General features: G+C 31.0%; 1 protein-coding gene across 4 annotated transcripts in view; it reads right to left on the bottom strand.

Annotated features, from left to right (window-relative positions):
* Positions 1-17370, bottom strand: part of LOC126823633 (transcription factor egl-13) — a 112286-nt gene that overhangs the window by 41185 nt on the left and 53731 nt on the right. Inside the window, exon 1 of one of the 4 annotated variants that reach the window (XM_050552581.2) lies at positions 714-1023. The exons of the other annotated variants lie outside the window; for them this stretch is intronic. Coding sequence (XP_050408538.1) covers positions 714-826 — 113 coding nt within the window. The 5' untranslated portion in view covers positions 827-1023. Of the gene's footprint in view, positions 1-713; positions 1024-17370 lie in introns of those variants that run through there. 4 annotated transcript variants of the gene reach the window in all.

Genomic DNA, 17370 nt, shown 5'->3' with positions numbered 1-17370 from the left:
ATATTTATAACTTAAATCCCAAATTAAAAACACCATCAAGATCATAAAAAATTGTATAATGACAATTATATTTAAATCTTGTAATAAGCAAGTATATAAATTCCAATACAGTAAAAATTCCAGGAAAAAAAAAGATGATAAAAAGCAATAAATACCAATATGCATAAACATATGTTATAGCCTAAAAGTCTAATTATAAATTCTTAAACAAGGAAATGAAATCAACACTATAATATTCAAATTTTATGGAATACCAATATACTTATCAACCATAATATTAATAACCTTATCGTTTGAATATCACAGGTGATAAGAATTATTATATTTAAATTTTGAAAATATCCCCCAAAAATTTAATAAATTGAATACATTTTTTTAAGGAGTGTTGAAAGTAATTAAAATTTTAATCTAAAACAATAATACTTCCATCAGATAAGTACAAACACAAATATAAAGAAAACTAATGAAGTATGTATAAATACGACAGTCTAAAATACAAATACTGGTACTAAGAAAGAGTTGAAATATTGTAAGACGTAAATAAATATAGTTGAAGTCAAAATAAACTACTGGTTTTCCTAACCAAAAGAACTGTCAGTTAATTATTTTCATTAGATTAAATAATACTAGAATGATTTCATTAAAAGAAATTAAAACAGAGTTACGTAACTTTAGCAAATATAAATCAAAGATAAAAAGTTATGACACATTACCTAACTGTTAAGAGACAGGCTTCATGCATTCTTGTCGTCTGCAACTTGGAATCCTCAGGCTGAAGATGCGACCAATGTGTGATATTGGGCAGGACAGGAGACACAAAATCCATTTTGATATTCTAAGTAAATTAATTATGTACAATTTGACTGGGAGCCAATCACAGTGTAGCAGGCAAGTTCTCAAGAGTTCTGTGAGAGAATGTACTTGGTGAATGAAGAGATATACACGGCAGACGGGTAGTAGCTGTATAGACTAGCTAGTACTGGCACTACTAATCCTATCTATAGAAAGTGGGGGTGGAATTTAAACTCAGCACCCTATCATATAGCTAGCTAGTAACAGTTATTATTCACAGATTTCCCGGCACTACTAGATATACATGTAGACACAACTTACAACTTTTCTTCTTAAATACACAAAAGTTTGTGAAGCTTTGTTAAGAGTTTGTCTCTACAGGATACAGTTTCACAAGAAATTCCTACTAACAGTTGACGCCTGAACTACTTTACAAAAATACAACCCATTAAATTACAATTTTCTACATTCCTGATATTCAAACAACAATTCTCTCTAATTTTCTTTAGAAAGTAAAATCTTTGTTGTTTTTTTTTTTTTTTAAATAACGGCAATGAACAATTTACTGTGAATACATAGTGTATAAAAATCCCTTGAACTTTAAACTAAGATTATTTCACATTTTCCACATTTAAAAAAAATAGAGTTCCAATTTTCATGACTTGTTAACACAAAGAAAATATAGTTATGAATGCATCAAATGTACACAAAATACAAGGAGTTTTTAAGTGGCATATTAAACACTAATAAATAACGTCATTCTTCTTTAATTAACTTCTTCTACTACTACCCAGTGCTTGAACTGCAGTCATACATTTGATGTAGGACCATAATAACTAACTTGTACAACAAGAAACACTTTTCATAAACAACTTCTAAAAACTAGAGTCAATGATCAAGCTACATTCTACAGTAGTTACAAATTTATATCTAGGTTTCCTTTACTTTCGCTTGTTGCATTATTTTTAGAGGCAAAGTGTGCGTAAAATGAAGGGGCGTTCTTATAGTGGGACCCCAGTTACTAAAGTAAACACTTGTTGAATGTAAAGAAGAAGAGTTAAATAGCAGGGTAAATGGTAGGTCCATCCTACTATTACTACTAAAACATGGAAAAGACGTAAAACCACTATATATATACTTTTAACTCTTTTTATTTCTTCACTAAATATATTTGCAAGCGAAAATGAATAAAATAACTTTCTCTTTGTTTATTTTTTCTCTATTTATTATCAACATATATTTATATTTTCGGACATTCTGAAAACCTTTATGAGAAAAGTAAAATTTTTTTGTTTTTGTCACTTCTGTTTACAGGGGAGCAGGCAAGAAAGGGTTAGTTTCTGTAGGATAATAGATATAAATATGAACTATTGAAAATTTACTATAAATAACCATTTATAAAATATTATCCTCAAATTATAATTTATCTAAGACAGAATTATGCCACAGCTTTGGTATTAATAGGACTAGGTTTTAAATATTTGTTTTAATTATTAATATACTACTTAACTTCACATTTCAATGAATCAAGGTTGATTAACCATAATGATAAAGTACAATAATCCTTTATTATAGAGACCAAAGGAAAGAATATCAGCAAGATATATTTCCATAAATTACCAATCCTTTTTTAACCAACATTCTTTAATATATATAATTTTGGGTCTGTTTTTAATGACAAATTTGTTTATACATATAATAACTAGTACAGCCAATAAGATTTGAGTCTGAATGAGGTATAGGATCCTATTATCACAATAATTTGATGATTAAAGTTAATTCTTTATACACTGGAAAATTTCACTACATTTGTTAATAAAGATATTAGAATTTCATTATACGAACTGATTACAATAAATAAATTTACAAATAAATAATATAGTTTTCAACTAACTGTAAAATAAAATGGAAATTTACATAAACATGGTTCCCTTTTGTTAATCGGCAGGAAATGAAAATAAAACAAACGATATTACTTTTAAATTATACTTTCTGTATGTGAGTTTTGAAACTTTTCAACCAAGGTTTTAACTTTTTGTTAGTACTCTGCCATTGTCCCTTGTTCATTTAATTATGATATAAAGACTATTGAGTTTTACAAGATATTATTCAAGACACAGTAGTCTATATTGTAAGCTACACATAATTCAATGAGCTTAAATTTTTGGTATATTAATACGCTAGTTGTATTTGAAAATAAACTGTTTCACCATAAGAAAGAAAAATCCAGTCTAATTACACATAAAGACAAATTTTGATTACCTAAAATGGGACCGGAAGTAAAATGTGTCCATGAAAAAAAGAAAAATGCTTTGCTGAGCAAATTGGAATAATTTTATTTTGATGTAATGTAATGAAGTCTATCAGTATAATATGTTAACTGTTATCCTTGTAGGTCCCTCGAGGACTTTTGAGTTCAACTTTGCACGGAATCACTCCCCTTTTCTCCTCTAATCACAAGCGAGTTGCTAATAGATGCTCAGCAGCCATTATTGCATTTCTGACAAAATGTTGCGGCCGCAGTGTGACCAACAGCAGATTTGAGGTCTCAAAGGAGCCCTAATTGGTTGATAATCATTTCCACAGACAAACTGTAACGTTTTTGCCAGATACCCAAAGAGAGAAATAAAACCCACTCCTTTTGACATATGAACTTTATCCACCTTTTGTGATTCTATGATGAGATTTAAACAAGTGAAGAACTTGCCATTTGTTCGGATGTGTCCTAATTACCCCTAAACTGTAGCAAACAGTTTTACACATGAAAACGGATCAGGCTTCTCGTTCCCTTCTAAATAGTGCTGCATGGTTAATTATTTGGCACCTGATAAACTGGGCAATCCTCTGGGGGTAGTTCTGAACTCTGATATTGTTCGACATTGGAGGATATTATCAGCATCAAGCAGAGTGGAACTAACAATATAACCATAAGTTTTCTTACTTAAGTATAATGTAACCACATGACCCTCTTTTGTACTTAAATCACAATTCACATTTCCTGTTGAAACACCAAAAACAATGATTACATTTCCCACCATAAACTTTTCTCCCAAATATTTTCATGCATAAACATGGTAACAAGAACAGTTTAGGAGAAACACGCCTCTTCTGTTGTAATTCAAGAAGACCTTTGTCAATAACTTTTGTTCTTGTTATTTCTGTGGTAATGGGCTAGCCGGCTAGTTCAGTAGGTTTAGAACGTACAGCATAAGGTTTGGGTCATGGATTCAACTTCCAAGATCCTATGCGGAACCTTGCAATTTTTTACTTTAGTATCCTTTCCTCCCTATCCTTGTGGATCCCTACAACACCAGATATATGGTTTATTTTCAATCTTTAATAAGTATCGTTTAGATACTTCTTAAAATTCTAGTAAATTAGATATAGATTATTCCAGATTTATATTTATACAGGAATCTTATCATTTCCATGGTATCAGTCTTTAATTTAAAATTCAAAAAGGGGGTGGCAGCTGGCTACTTTTGAAAATATCAATATTTTTGATATACATTCAGAGGTAAATGGTGATCACATCCTTTTTTAAATATAATAAAATGAAAACATAAGAAACTTATCATGGGTACTTGTTAGCCTCTAATACACAGAAACCAATCAAGTTTTAAAGCAGGTGTCAATCTAAGTTTTAGATTAAAGCATCCCGCGCAAGTGTACAAGCACATCTATATTTACATACATGCTGAACATGTAATAATTCTAAGCTAATCACATGTGCACTGAAGTACATGTACCCAGTTTTAACACAAACCAATCAAAGACATTTATTCATATTTGTGAGCACATATTAAATAAGATGACTGTACTGTAATTGTATAGCAGGTGTTTAATTTTTACTTAAAATATGTATTGAAATCAGCTTGAAAGAATTGATAATCTATTAAGAGTATGTTTTATACAAATTGAATTTCTCTTTATTTCTTCAATGTTTTGCACACATATAAATTACAGCTTCACAAGGCACCAGATTCAATAATAAGAAAACAATTAATAGTAGAATACTTCAGCTTGTATATGTATTAGAAAATCAAATATCTCATACTTCATAACTGCAAAAGATAATTAATCTCAATAAAACCAACATAAATGCAAGCCATGCATTAATTGTTCTGTGAGCACTGCTCAAATCTCTAGACTAACATGCAACCCATAGGCCTTCAAAAAGTTAACATTAATGAAAGTCTACCTTTCATGAACAGTGAACACAATGTTATATGTTTTCAGTGGTGAACCACAAGGTATCTGTTCTGAATAGTGAACCCAATGGTATCTGTTTTCAATGGTGAACCCAATGGTATCTGTTTTCAATGGTGAACCCAATGGTATCTGTTTCGGTGAACCCCCAGGTATCTGTTCTGAATGGTGAACATCAAGGTATCTGTTCTGAATTGTGAACATTAAGGTATTCAGTCTGAATGATGATCGCGATTCTAAATGGTCTAGGCCAAGTTGAGTATTTATTGTAAATGATGAACACCTAGATTATAATTACTGCTTATCAGCTTGTAAGATGTAAAGCAGACAGTATCATTCAAAAACAAAATCAATGAAGATAGGAATATCTTGAAATTAAAACTGCTTTATTTTGTGTGTGATCAACTTCATCTGCAGATGTTAAAGTTTGTCCTAACACAGTCTATATGAAGATTAATATTTAATTTACTGGAGTTACAGTAATTCAAATGATTAGTGTAAAAATTGGGTGTGTGTATGTATTAAAAAAATCTCAAACACAATGCAATAGGAAAAGCATGCATTTATAAACTACAAACATTAAATGTTTTTACTTACATACTGTACAGGTAAATCTTTACAGATGTGTTATTGATGATGGTCAAGATTTAGCAGCATTTTCTAGTTAATCAGATATATACTGTACATTGTGGCTGGAAGTTTTATAATCTCAAGTCAAAATACTATACTATAAAACACTCCTGCTTGATGTACCATCACAAAATGGAATATTTCATCTCTAGTTTGGCATGTTCCTAAAACAATGGTTTGCCTACACTGGATATTTTTCTATGGTGAATTATCTGTTTAACAAGCTTTACATATGTTTAGCAGTTCGAGGGTTTGTAAAATGATTAGTATTACATTCCTCCAACTTGTTGGGGTATCAATGTCCGCACAATGAGATTTTCAGAAGCCCTCCATCGGTATTCCCTTAGGAACAGCAGACACCCTGATGCAGCTGGTAGAGTATGGACAAACAATCAACTGATTTTTCATTCTCACCGTGAGGCATCAAATTTTTAAAAACAAACATACACTCAATAATTTGCACCCTACTTACTTTAATAACCACAATCAAAGAATCCATTAAACCAACAGATTGACCCTGTCATCATTTTCTTAGTACCCACTTTGCACCGCCTTCTCTTGACCACACAAATAAAAGTTTAACCTTTCCTTGCAACCAAATTTTATAATGATGCAGTTTTTAAGTAAAAGAAAACAGAAATTTAAGACTGTATTAATCATCACAACTGCACCTATCTAGATGCAAGTTTTAAAAGGAAGAATAGAAAGAATAATCTATATAAAAAATGTTATTGATATATATATATGCAAATTTTGTGATACTCAATAAGACTTAATAGCATGATTGAAAATGGGGCTATTTTGTTTGGCAAGTTGTGACATCACTCCCTAAAGATGTTAAAAAAGGGAATAGGTTTAATGACTCATCAACACAATAGTTAAATCATTTTGAGACTAGTTTGATTTCTTTGATATTCTTTTATTACATATGTATTGTGAGAGGGAAGAATTTAGTCTGGACAGCAGCGCAGCAAGATTGTCTATGCTCCTTTGATTTCCAAATGTCATAGGTTTATTTACGTGCATGCAAATATGTACATTGTTGGACCTGGAATTTCTGTCACATCCAAATTAATGGACACTTTTCTTGTCAACCCAACAATCCAGAAGGTTCTTCTAGGCATGCACTGGGATTAATCCCAGGACATTTTAGTTAGGAATCCAGTGAGGACAGTCACCCGAGCTGTTAAAGAACAGCCATATTGTGTACAATTATTTCTATTTATGCCATTTTTGTATACATTTTTCTCAAGAATTTCTTTTAAAACAGCATTTTAACAGCCATGATTTGTGGTAAAATAAATAATTTATGTTTCAATAATTATGAGTGAAATGAAGACAAAGGTTAAAGTTTGTCAGTAAAATAAGAGTGTCATGTTGTTATTCTACAAGTACTAAAGTTTCTATACATACTATTTTATTATTTTTCCAGACAAATTGTTTACAGTATGATCAGATAGCATTACGCAAAGTGTTTGACTAGCAAAGCAATAATATCACAGACACAATAACCAAACCTTTTAAAAAAGACAGATGGTGCCTTAGAAATAAATAAACAATATGGCCTGTAACAATTTTCATGACATTACTGCCTTATTGACTATTTGCTTGTTTTTTCATAAATTCAATTGAGCAAACGCAACAAGAGAGCCGCCAGAAAGACCAAAAGTGATGCTTCATTTCATAAATACAGCAGATGCACGACATCCGATACCCAGCTACTATCAAAATATTTCACAAGCAAGAATAATACTGCCCAACATTACTTCTAAAGATAAGTATTCATAAATTCAATGGAGTAATGCATAAAATTTTCATAGCTTCGTAGCATTTTGAGAAATCTGATAGCGTACTTCCATCCTGTAACAAATCGAAAAGCAAAAAGCCAGATTGTTTTTTTATAAAGAGACTGAGGGAGGAAAATAAAAGAGATTTTATTTGCACCAGGTGCTTTGATGAGAAGACAAGATGGACATTAAATAAAACTATATAATATAGATAAATAAACTACAATTAAAAAACAGACATCAATAAGATAATCATTAGTCATAAATATATATAAATAAAACATATGGAGAATGGCAAGACTTATATTTATCTTTGACAAACTTAATATATTTTGTGGGTTTTTTTCTTTAATATTAAATACACTGGGATTAGGTCAATTTCACAGTCACTTTAATCAGAGTTGAATTGCAAAGGTGGATCTAGAGGTGAAAATGGTTAGTTACTCACTGTATTAGCCTAGGGGTTGATTGGGTGTTGCAGAAATGTGTCCAGAAATGACAAGAAAAAATATCAGGCAATAATCAACTAGAACTCCTAAGGAGTACGGACATGTTTAGGTATGTCATGTCATGTCACATCACGTCAGGCCTTGTTACATCAACATTCAAGTTACACCATAAATTTTTGAGTATAGTAACATCCAATACCTATCATTTTGAACTCTTAATAAAACCGGAAGTTATACTTCATGACCAAACTTTTTTATATTAATGGTTAGTAGACATCAGGGTCATAATACATACAAAGATCAAGGGTCATGGAAAGATTAGGTCACCATCTAGATGGTGAAAAGTCAAACAAACTTCAAAGTGAAATCGGAAGTAAACAAAAGCCAAATTCAAAAATCGGCTCCCTAAGGATTGTTGCCATTTGGAGTAGGTTCAATACAAAAAAAAGGTTTCGAAAATCGGAATTAAAATGACGGCTGAATATCAATTTGAATGTTTTTTGTAAAATCCAATATGGTGACCAAGCGGTTGAAAATGCTATCGAACAAGGTCTTTGAAAATGAAAAATAATATCTGGGGCTAACACCACCATGTGTCATTTTTGTCTAATCTTAAAATGGAGAGAATTCGTGTTCTGGAAAAATCAGAAGGCCTCGGTAATTTTGTGAAATTTCCAGAAGCTGTCACAAAATTTTTTAATACGCCGTTTTAAAGGCATCGGTGTGTTCCTTATTCCTACCAAGTTTCAACTTGATACCTCAAATAGTGATGGAGATATGCCATCTTAAATGTCGAAAAAATGATAAAGGAAAACTTTTGCAAATCCTTGATGCTAATATTAATCGAGTGAACTTCTGAATTTCTAAAAACTGTCAGTCAGAGCCCATATGGGATTTGTCCAAAGAATCCAAAAATGAAAACCCTAAGAAGATCCGTTGAGAAATAACCGAGATATGGGCAATATGAGATTATTTTTTGTCCCATCCGTTAAAAAACTTCCTGTTCTTCAAAAATGACCCGATTTATATTTAATAAATAGACGCACGGTGGCAAACAACATCTACGTTGGTGGAATGTTTGCACCATGTACAGTTTTGGCTGCATTAACTGACTAAATTTAACAAAAAAAAAATAAAAATAAAAATAATAAAAATACTTACGAAAACAATACATGTTTCGACCGAAGGTCCGAAATTAAAAAATTTATTAAAATAACATATTTACAAAATAAATGTGTGCCCATGAGAAAAAGGCACCTTTTTCTTACTTTAAAGATTCCTTTTTGGATCAGTCAACCCCTGTACAATATTGTGCTCAGTATTAGGACTGTCATTAAAAGTATTTTCTATTGCTTAAATTTTGGACAAATTTAATTTGACACAATTGTTATAATTTACAGTGTAGAAAGAAAAGAGAACAATTATTAGATATCTTTAGTTCAGGTCTACATAGTTTAATACAGCCTCCCACAAAACAGTGAACAATTGAATGTGAATCCTGAGTCATGCCAATGAATAATTTCTGTTTTGATTCTCAACAACACCACAGACAATAAAATGAAATCTATTTTATAAAAAAAAAACAATAAAGATGTTGATGTGGAAATCATCTGCTAGCTAACCTTGTCTGGCATAATATACATGTCAACACAATTACACTATAAATACTACACACTTTTATTACTTCTCATTTAAAACTAATTGTAGAATACATTGTTATATAACACAACATTGAACAATTCTTGAACAATTCCAAACATGAAGAAGAGGAGATTTCAAGATTTAAATACCACAACTGGAAATGCCATTACAGGAAGAGCAATACATTGTACTGTAAATTTAAATAGACTTTTTATTATTATATTATTGCCAATTAAGAAAATATGTAATGAGGGGAGAATTTGTCAAATTATTTGCTAGGGGTGAGGAAAATTTCTCAATTTGGTTTATAATAACTTTAATTCAAAATTAGGATTTAGTTCAAGTCCATTCATAATTATTAATAAGGACTTTAAATAGAAAAAAGTGACACTTTACAACATAAATTCATGGACCACATATATGATTAAGAAGTTTCAATTCCCTACTAAGCATTTTTTCAAATAGTAGATAAAAGTAGCTTCAAGGTATAGTAAGTGTTTGTAAGTTTTTCTCCCACAATAAGTTTTAGTATCAGTAACTAGTACACCTGTGCCATTGCTTGCATTCAGCTGTGATGTTACATCAACATTTTTCATATGGATAGTATGACCAAGTCTCTTCACACAATTCCTTTTAAACATCAGCTGTTTTTTCAATGGCGGAAACAGAATGGCTTCTCCACTGTATTACGCATATTCTTTAACAACAAAATTCTTGTTTTTGTACCTAATAACATGATATGCGAAACTGGAATATGTAACAAGTTAAGTACATAACCCTGTGGGCTATTTCATCTAGCCCATCTGGTCCACAAAAAGAGCTGTAATACTGAAAACATTTTGCCGCTTCAGTTTTTCTCTTGCATTCTGTCATGGCCCTTGTTTTCCTGGGTCACAATTCCACCAAGAAATTATTACAAGCCCAAGAACTCAGCTGGTAGGCTATAGCTCGACAGTTTTCTTTGATCATTGGAATGAGTTCATTATATGAGATCATTATCTATATACAACAGAAGCTTTAATGTGCTTTATTATCTCCCGCATTAACTCCTACTGTGAATACTTAAGAACTAAAGAAAAAAAAACTCTATAGTGTACAAAGACAAAGAATGCCATAATTCATATCTTATGTCGGCCCACTCACAAAATTATACACACACAGTTGTAGAAATGACTTCAGTATAAGTAAGTTAGTCACCCTGAGAAACGGGACAATTACAGATACCATCTTAAAGGGAAATTACAACCCTCACAAGATAGGTGTGAATAATATCATATTCAAAATAACCTCTCCTAATTACAAAAATTTCAAACACTAACCTCCCTAGAATAAAGTATTTTGTCAGCTTATCTAAAGTCCTGGAAATTGTATTATAATTTGATCCTGTTTATTTTATATCCATTGTACATCTTTCTCTTTTTATTTTTTGTGCTATGATCTTGTGTGTTATACTTGCATCCTTTACCCTTTCAAATAAAGTTATTATCATCCTCATCATCATTATTATTAAAAGCACTATAAAATTTGTACAACTTGCAAACTGACAGTTAAAACGTCTGTATTTCATCAATGGCATAGAAGGTTTCTTGTACACAGTCTAATCTTAATCTGAACATGCACATTATAATGTAAAATCAAATCTCATTCAACCAAAACTTATTTTTTACCTACTGGCCATAAGTACTAATGTTTTTTAAAGGCGCTAAATCTCTTTGATGTTTGGCTTAAACAATCAAACACAAAAATCACTTTTTTCTCAACACTGATTGTATCTAAGGACTTGAAATTTGAAAAGGGGATAGAAACCCACTTCACAAAACATACCACCATATTGCATTTAATTAAATCCTTTTTTTACCCATTTCTTCAGAATTTTATTTGTATCACAAAATTTGTCAATGACAGCAAATAAAAATGGATTTAAATTTTAGTTCAAAGTTTTATAAAGTCTGTCATGCAAATTTTGAAAATAACATCAAATGTGTACTTCAAGATAAATCTGACAGTGCAACAGCCCGTCAAATTATTTTTGTACATTTGCAGAATAAGTTCCTTGTTAATTATTTTTTTACTGGTTATAAACCAAATCCAGATAAAGTTTTATCTTGAAATGATATATTCAGTTTATGACGTATGTTTTGAAGGATATGCTTATATGGACAAATTTATGTAACAGAGAATTTTATTTATGTGAACAGGCGTTAGTGTAATAATCTAGTTTCCTCTTAGATTATTCATTGTGTGACAAGTAATGACTTAACACTTCATTTAATAATAGCATATGAGATGAACAAAGCACATTCATAGTATTGTTACAAACAAGAAAACAATGAACTTTATTGAAATTTTAGGAACTGCTTACAACTATTTAAGATTTAAACCTTTGTGAAACCATTGATAGTACCCATCAAAACAAGAAGAAACATAATAAATTATGATAGAAAACCAAATTATCTCCCTTTGAAGTGCAATCTGTGATAAGTCAACCAATTACCAGCCACTACACAATAATGATACATCAGACAAAATATCCTCTTCCAAATTTTGTTTAATTTCTTTTGACAACTTTGAACACTGCGGAAGGCCTGATCAGAAGATGTTTTGGGTAAAGAATTCAAAAGTTTAAATATTGCTTTACCTTGGCAGGGGTTTGCTCAACTATCTAAGTTATCTCTATTCTCCCATCAGATAACAAAACTTGGGTTGGATTCATCATCATTTTATAACATCTTGATTGTATTTTAACATAAAGATGACATGAAAGTTAAACCACATCAAAAAAACATTAAAAATTTCAAAGGATGGTTGGAACTCAACTGTATATCATTATGATTTCTTGAGAATGTTGTCATATTTTACAAATAAATTTCAAACAATAAACATGAACTTCCAAAACTACCCAACTGATGCACAAGTAACATATGAAATAATGTGTATTTTTCAGTAATTTAAGTAACTTATAAAATAATGCATATCATTTCTTTCCCTCAATCACCTAGGGGTCATGGTAGTCAAGCGTCTGGGCACTAACCTGTCACCTATAACGTCCAAGGGTTGAATCTCCGACTGGGCCCTGAAGAACTTCTGTGATTTTTCAAACCAGGTCATAACTTGACTGAGACTGACAAGGTAAGTATGCCTAGTCTTTTGTATGGGACAAAAATAGCATAGAAATAATGTAACTTATGAAATATTATTATTTCATTATATTTATTATATTATTTTTATTCTTCAGTCATCTAAGTAACTTGCACCATCATGCCAAAATAAATATGGAGTTTAAGACTTTACACAAGTAAAAATAATTTCATTAAAAATCATTCCATTTCAAATTGTTTTTTATTGATTGACAAATAAGATAATAATAATTCTGTTAACTTCTTCAGACAAGTTACCCATTCTTCAGGAAGTTTTATCTATACTTATTACATTACAGATGCATTATGTAAGAGCCTATTGCCGGTCTTTTTTCTGGAGTTAAACAATAACTGTGACAGCTGATTGAAGGACTGGAAATTGAGACTTTGGCAAAGGTACTTGACAATCAATAATGTGAACTGTCAATCAGCAATCGTCCGAGACAATTAATGATCTATTTTTTAACTTATATGGCAAAAATGGCCAGTTCTTTATCTAAATCTTTAAATTTGTACATTTCATATATGAAGGATTTAGAAATATTTCCAGATCTCTCCTCTCCAGTTTAATTCTTAAGATTAAAAAACTATTAGTACAATAGAAGAGAGACATGGGGTTTAACATTCACTCAACACAAACTAGGTCATTTCGGGAGTAACATTTGGTTCAATTTTAAATTCCATGATTTTCTTGTGCATAGTGGTCTTTAGCAGTGGGAGGAAACCAGATAACCCATAGAAACCCAATGAGGTTGGACAGGGGACCATTCACCTTGTCACAGACAGGCTCAGAATCGAAGCAATGCCAAACCACTCAATTATATACCTTATGAACTAATGTGCACGTTTTAGACCATCATCCCTTCCCCCTCAACATGTACAATAGAAGAGATACATCATTTATTCATCTTACCCATTACAATCATTCTCAAATAAATATATCTTGACACATCAAGCTGAACTTCACTTAGTTTACTGAATCATACCCCTTCAAATCTTGCCAGAGAACAATTATCTAGATGGCTACAAATGGTAAAAGTTTTATTGGATAAAGTATTAATAATGAATATTGCCTTCTCTCGTCAATTGAATCAATAATTAAACAGTAGTTAGGATAGTGATATGAATATGACTGATAATTACTGCTATTTGATTAATATGAGGTATGACAATATTAAATGGGGGGGGGGGGAGAATAGACCTTTGAAATCATTTTGTACAAAGATGATATATTAGGGAATGAATAGGAAGAGACAGGCTTACATTTGACAATTTAGTTGTTATTAACATCAGATAAAACTATTCTTAATTCACAATAAATTCTACTTTAACAAAATTTCTAAATTAAGATAGAACTTGAACTGAAAATGAATATTGTGTTTCCGCAAATATGGGAAATTATATCTGCATCAGTAGTGATTTGAAAATATTCACAAGATTAGCACTGTTCTCAGGAATTGCAACCCACAAGTTGCCAGTACAATTAAAAAAAAAAACCCAGGGAAAGCCCAAAAGAAGACAGGTTAAATATAGAATTTAAGATCATACATAATCAAAATTAGTCTACTTGTATTACAAAACCCAATTGTGGTAAAAATCGATCAATTCTAACTGAAATTCTGGCCATTTAATGTTTACATGGGTCTCTATCGATTTCACACCAACATCTTTTTGTTGTCTTGGAGAGATAAAGTAATAATAATTCTGCTATCTTTGTTGTACAAGACATACCATTTCTATACTCAGATGTGCTGAAGCACAAAAGTTTTACCTTAAGGATGTTAAGTAGTCTAAGATACGCACTAACTTTTCAACACCACTCCTATTAAAAGTTTGCACACTTGTTCCACATGTAAAATAACCCAGAGGACACATAACAATCTGATCATTTGTTGTGTAATAATGGAGATACAAGCAGAAAGAAAAAGAATATTTATAGCAAACAAGAATGTTTCCTGGACCTAGATCAGTTCTTGAATAAATTATGACGTTGTGTACATCGTTCACTTCATCCACTATAAAAAATCATGGCCATGTCCAGCAGCAGTTTCACACTGGATCATTGACGTCTACCTAGATATGACATTAGAAGGAATTCCCGGTAAGACGTGATTATCCAGGTCTACCATCTATCGCGACTGGAACGTGGCTGAATTTCATTTTTTAATGGTCGAGGACTGCCATTTTGTAATGTATAATATGATTTTTAGAGTGGCGGAGTAGTGCACTGAAGTAGATATTTCCTTTCTATGTCCGAATTGTTGTATTTTAAAACTTTTTATGGACGTATTCAAAGAATTAACCCAAAATCACAAAATCTCTTTTGAAGGTAAATAAGGAACAACGATTTTAAAATACTTTGAATTTATATTTTACAACGTGTTTGGTATCGAAATGTAGCTTATAACCTCTACTTTCCATCTACTGGAGTGATTATCGTTTTTTGGCATTTCCATGGATACCAGACAAAAACCACAGCCTATAGCCAAAAATTTTCCAGTGACTATTTTGGGCATGGAATTAGCATTGTTCATGCCAAATTTAAAGAAAATCCATGCAGGCATAACTGAGAAAATTTGACTTGGGTTGGGTTGTCATCAGCACCCTTTATTAGCATGCTTTTAAAATTGGTATTTTTTTGGTGATTAATATGTAGTTTACCACCCAAAATAACAAAAAATGTCATATCTTATCAACAAAAATTACAGTGCTAGCTTTAAAATGAGCATTTTAGACTGCTCAACGCAATTAAAAAAGTATAGATTTTTTCATTTTCAGATATATGTGAATTATCTCGCTTGTTGTACCGTTTAATACTATAAAACACTGTCAGAGAAATAAGATTCAGACTAATAGGCGCATTGACCATCAGGTAGCGGAACAAAAAGGTTCCCAAATGATGTATTTCAAACAAGGTTGTTCACAAAATTTTAACCTACTGCAACTGACAAACAATACAATTATCTTCAAGGAAAAAAACCTCAATTATTAAACAAGAAAGAAAAAATAAATGAAATAAAAGACATTTTGCAATAAGTTGATCTCTTCAAGCTGACAGAGTTAAAAAAATCATGAACTTGATTGACATTTGACAGACATAGATTTGAAATGTATGTCTGTTGACAACCAGTGCAGATGGTCTTATATATATAAACATAGGCTTTATTAATTACATCCACTGTTTTCTTTCTTGTGTCAAGCCATTTAACAAACAGTCATTTGTCAATCATAAGTAATGTAAGAGTTTTTTGTGTATAGCAATTGTGAAAAAAGATGAAAAATAATAAACATAATTGACATTGTGATGTATTATGAAGAATGTTCACAAAATCTGATCATATTTCTACAATTATAGGTAATCAACAAAGTATCATTCAATTTCACAGATGTCTTTAGATCCCAGAGCTAGAATAAAGGGAATATAAACTCTTTTATAACTTTTCAAATTTTTTGAAAGCCATTTTACCCAAATTTTAGACTTTTATACCACTTCATGAAAGTGTTTATCATCAAAAAAGGACATTTTAGGAATGAAAGTAAAATGCAGACGCAATTCCTAGAGCGGCACAGTACGCAACTGAGGTTAGATCTCACTCAAATATTGTATTTTTGTTGCTTTAAGAGAGTGTAAATATAACGACAATATATAGAAAATTTAGTCAAACTATAATAACCACACAAAATATAATGATTGTAAAATTTTAACTGGACAACTCAACAGAGAAATATTATATAAGCATGAAGAAGGTGAGATTCCAAGTAAAATAAAAGCTTGTGTGTTAAGTATACAAGGAAGTGTGCCTTATTATGTAATAGTGCCTTGTAAGTTTTGGAGTCACTTATTAAGAACATGTGTCTGACAGTTGTGGCCTTCAGCCTTAATAAACAAGTAAACATAACAATCAGATTCCATGCCATTCCATCCTTCTCATACAATTAACTGAACCAATAATACGTCTATCAAGACAACTTATTTGTTTCCTCAATTAGAAAAAGAACTCATAAAATATATCTTTAAAGATGTATTTTATAATAAGAGCTGAATCTGCCTATTGCAGATCTTTTTTTGGTTTTAAATGTTATATAAATTATTAATTCAATATTTATTTACACGACAAGCTCATAATCAATTCTCTAGGAAATCAGATAGCTGTGACATTGAATGGATTAAAACACCCACATCATTTAATAATTTAACATTAAAATGGATAATCAAGACAATCAAGACTATTTTGTCAAAACTTCAGAATAAAGTCATTTGACTAATTTTCAATATATTCATTTATCATTATTTATATCTAGACAATTACAGGAAGAATGGCCAGATCTTTATCTAAATCTTACATAATGCCTCTTTAAGTTTAAAAAAAATAATAAACCCCATTCATCTATCTAAATCCTGATATACTGGAAATGTCCTTGTCTATTGTTAGAATAACAAATATTCAAATTTAAGATATCTTAAATATTTCCATTGTTGCCTTGAATATTTTAGGAGACCTGTGTATAAGCTGTTATTTGTTACCAATTGTTCTCAATCTCAGCTTTTCTTTGCTCTTGTATTGAAGTTGCTATTTGTCCAAGAGCAGAATTACAAGTGAAACAGACATTCTTTACATCTGATATCAAATTTTGTTATCAAAACAAGATGTTTGCTTTAATGTCTTACAGAGGGAAAGTAGATACATGTAACAATTGGCGAAGGAAGAATGCTCAAGTCTGAAG

Source organism: Patella vulgata, chromosome 6, assembly GCF_932274485.2.
Source record: "Patella vulgata chromosome 6, xgPatVulg1.2, whole genome shotgun sequence".
Taxonomy (NCBI): Eukaryota; Metazoa; Mollusca; class Gastropoda; family Patellidae; genus Patella; species Patella vulgata.
This window is presented reverse-complemented; position numbering and strand designations above follow the sequence as displayed.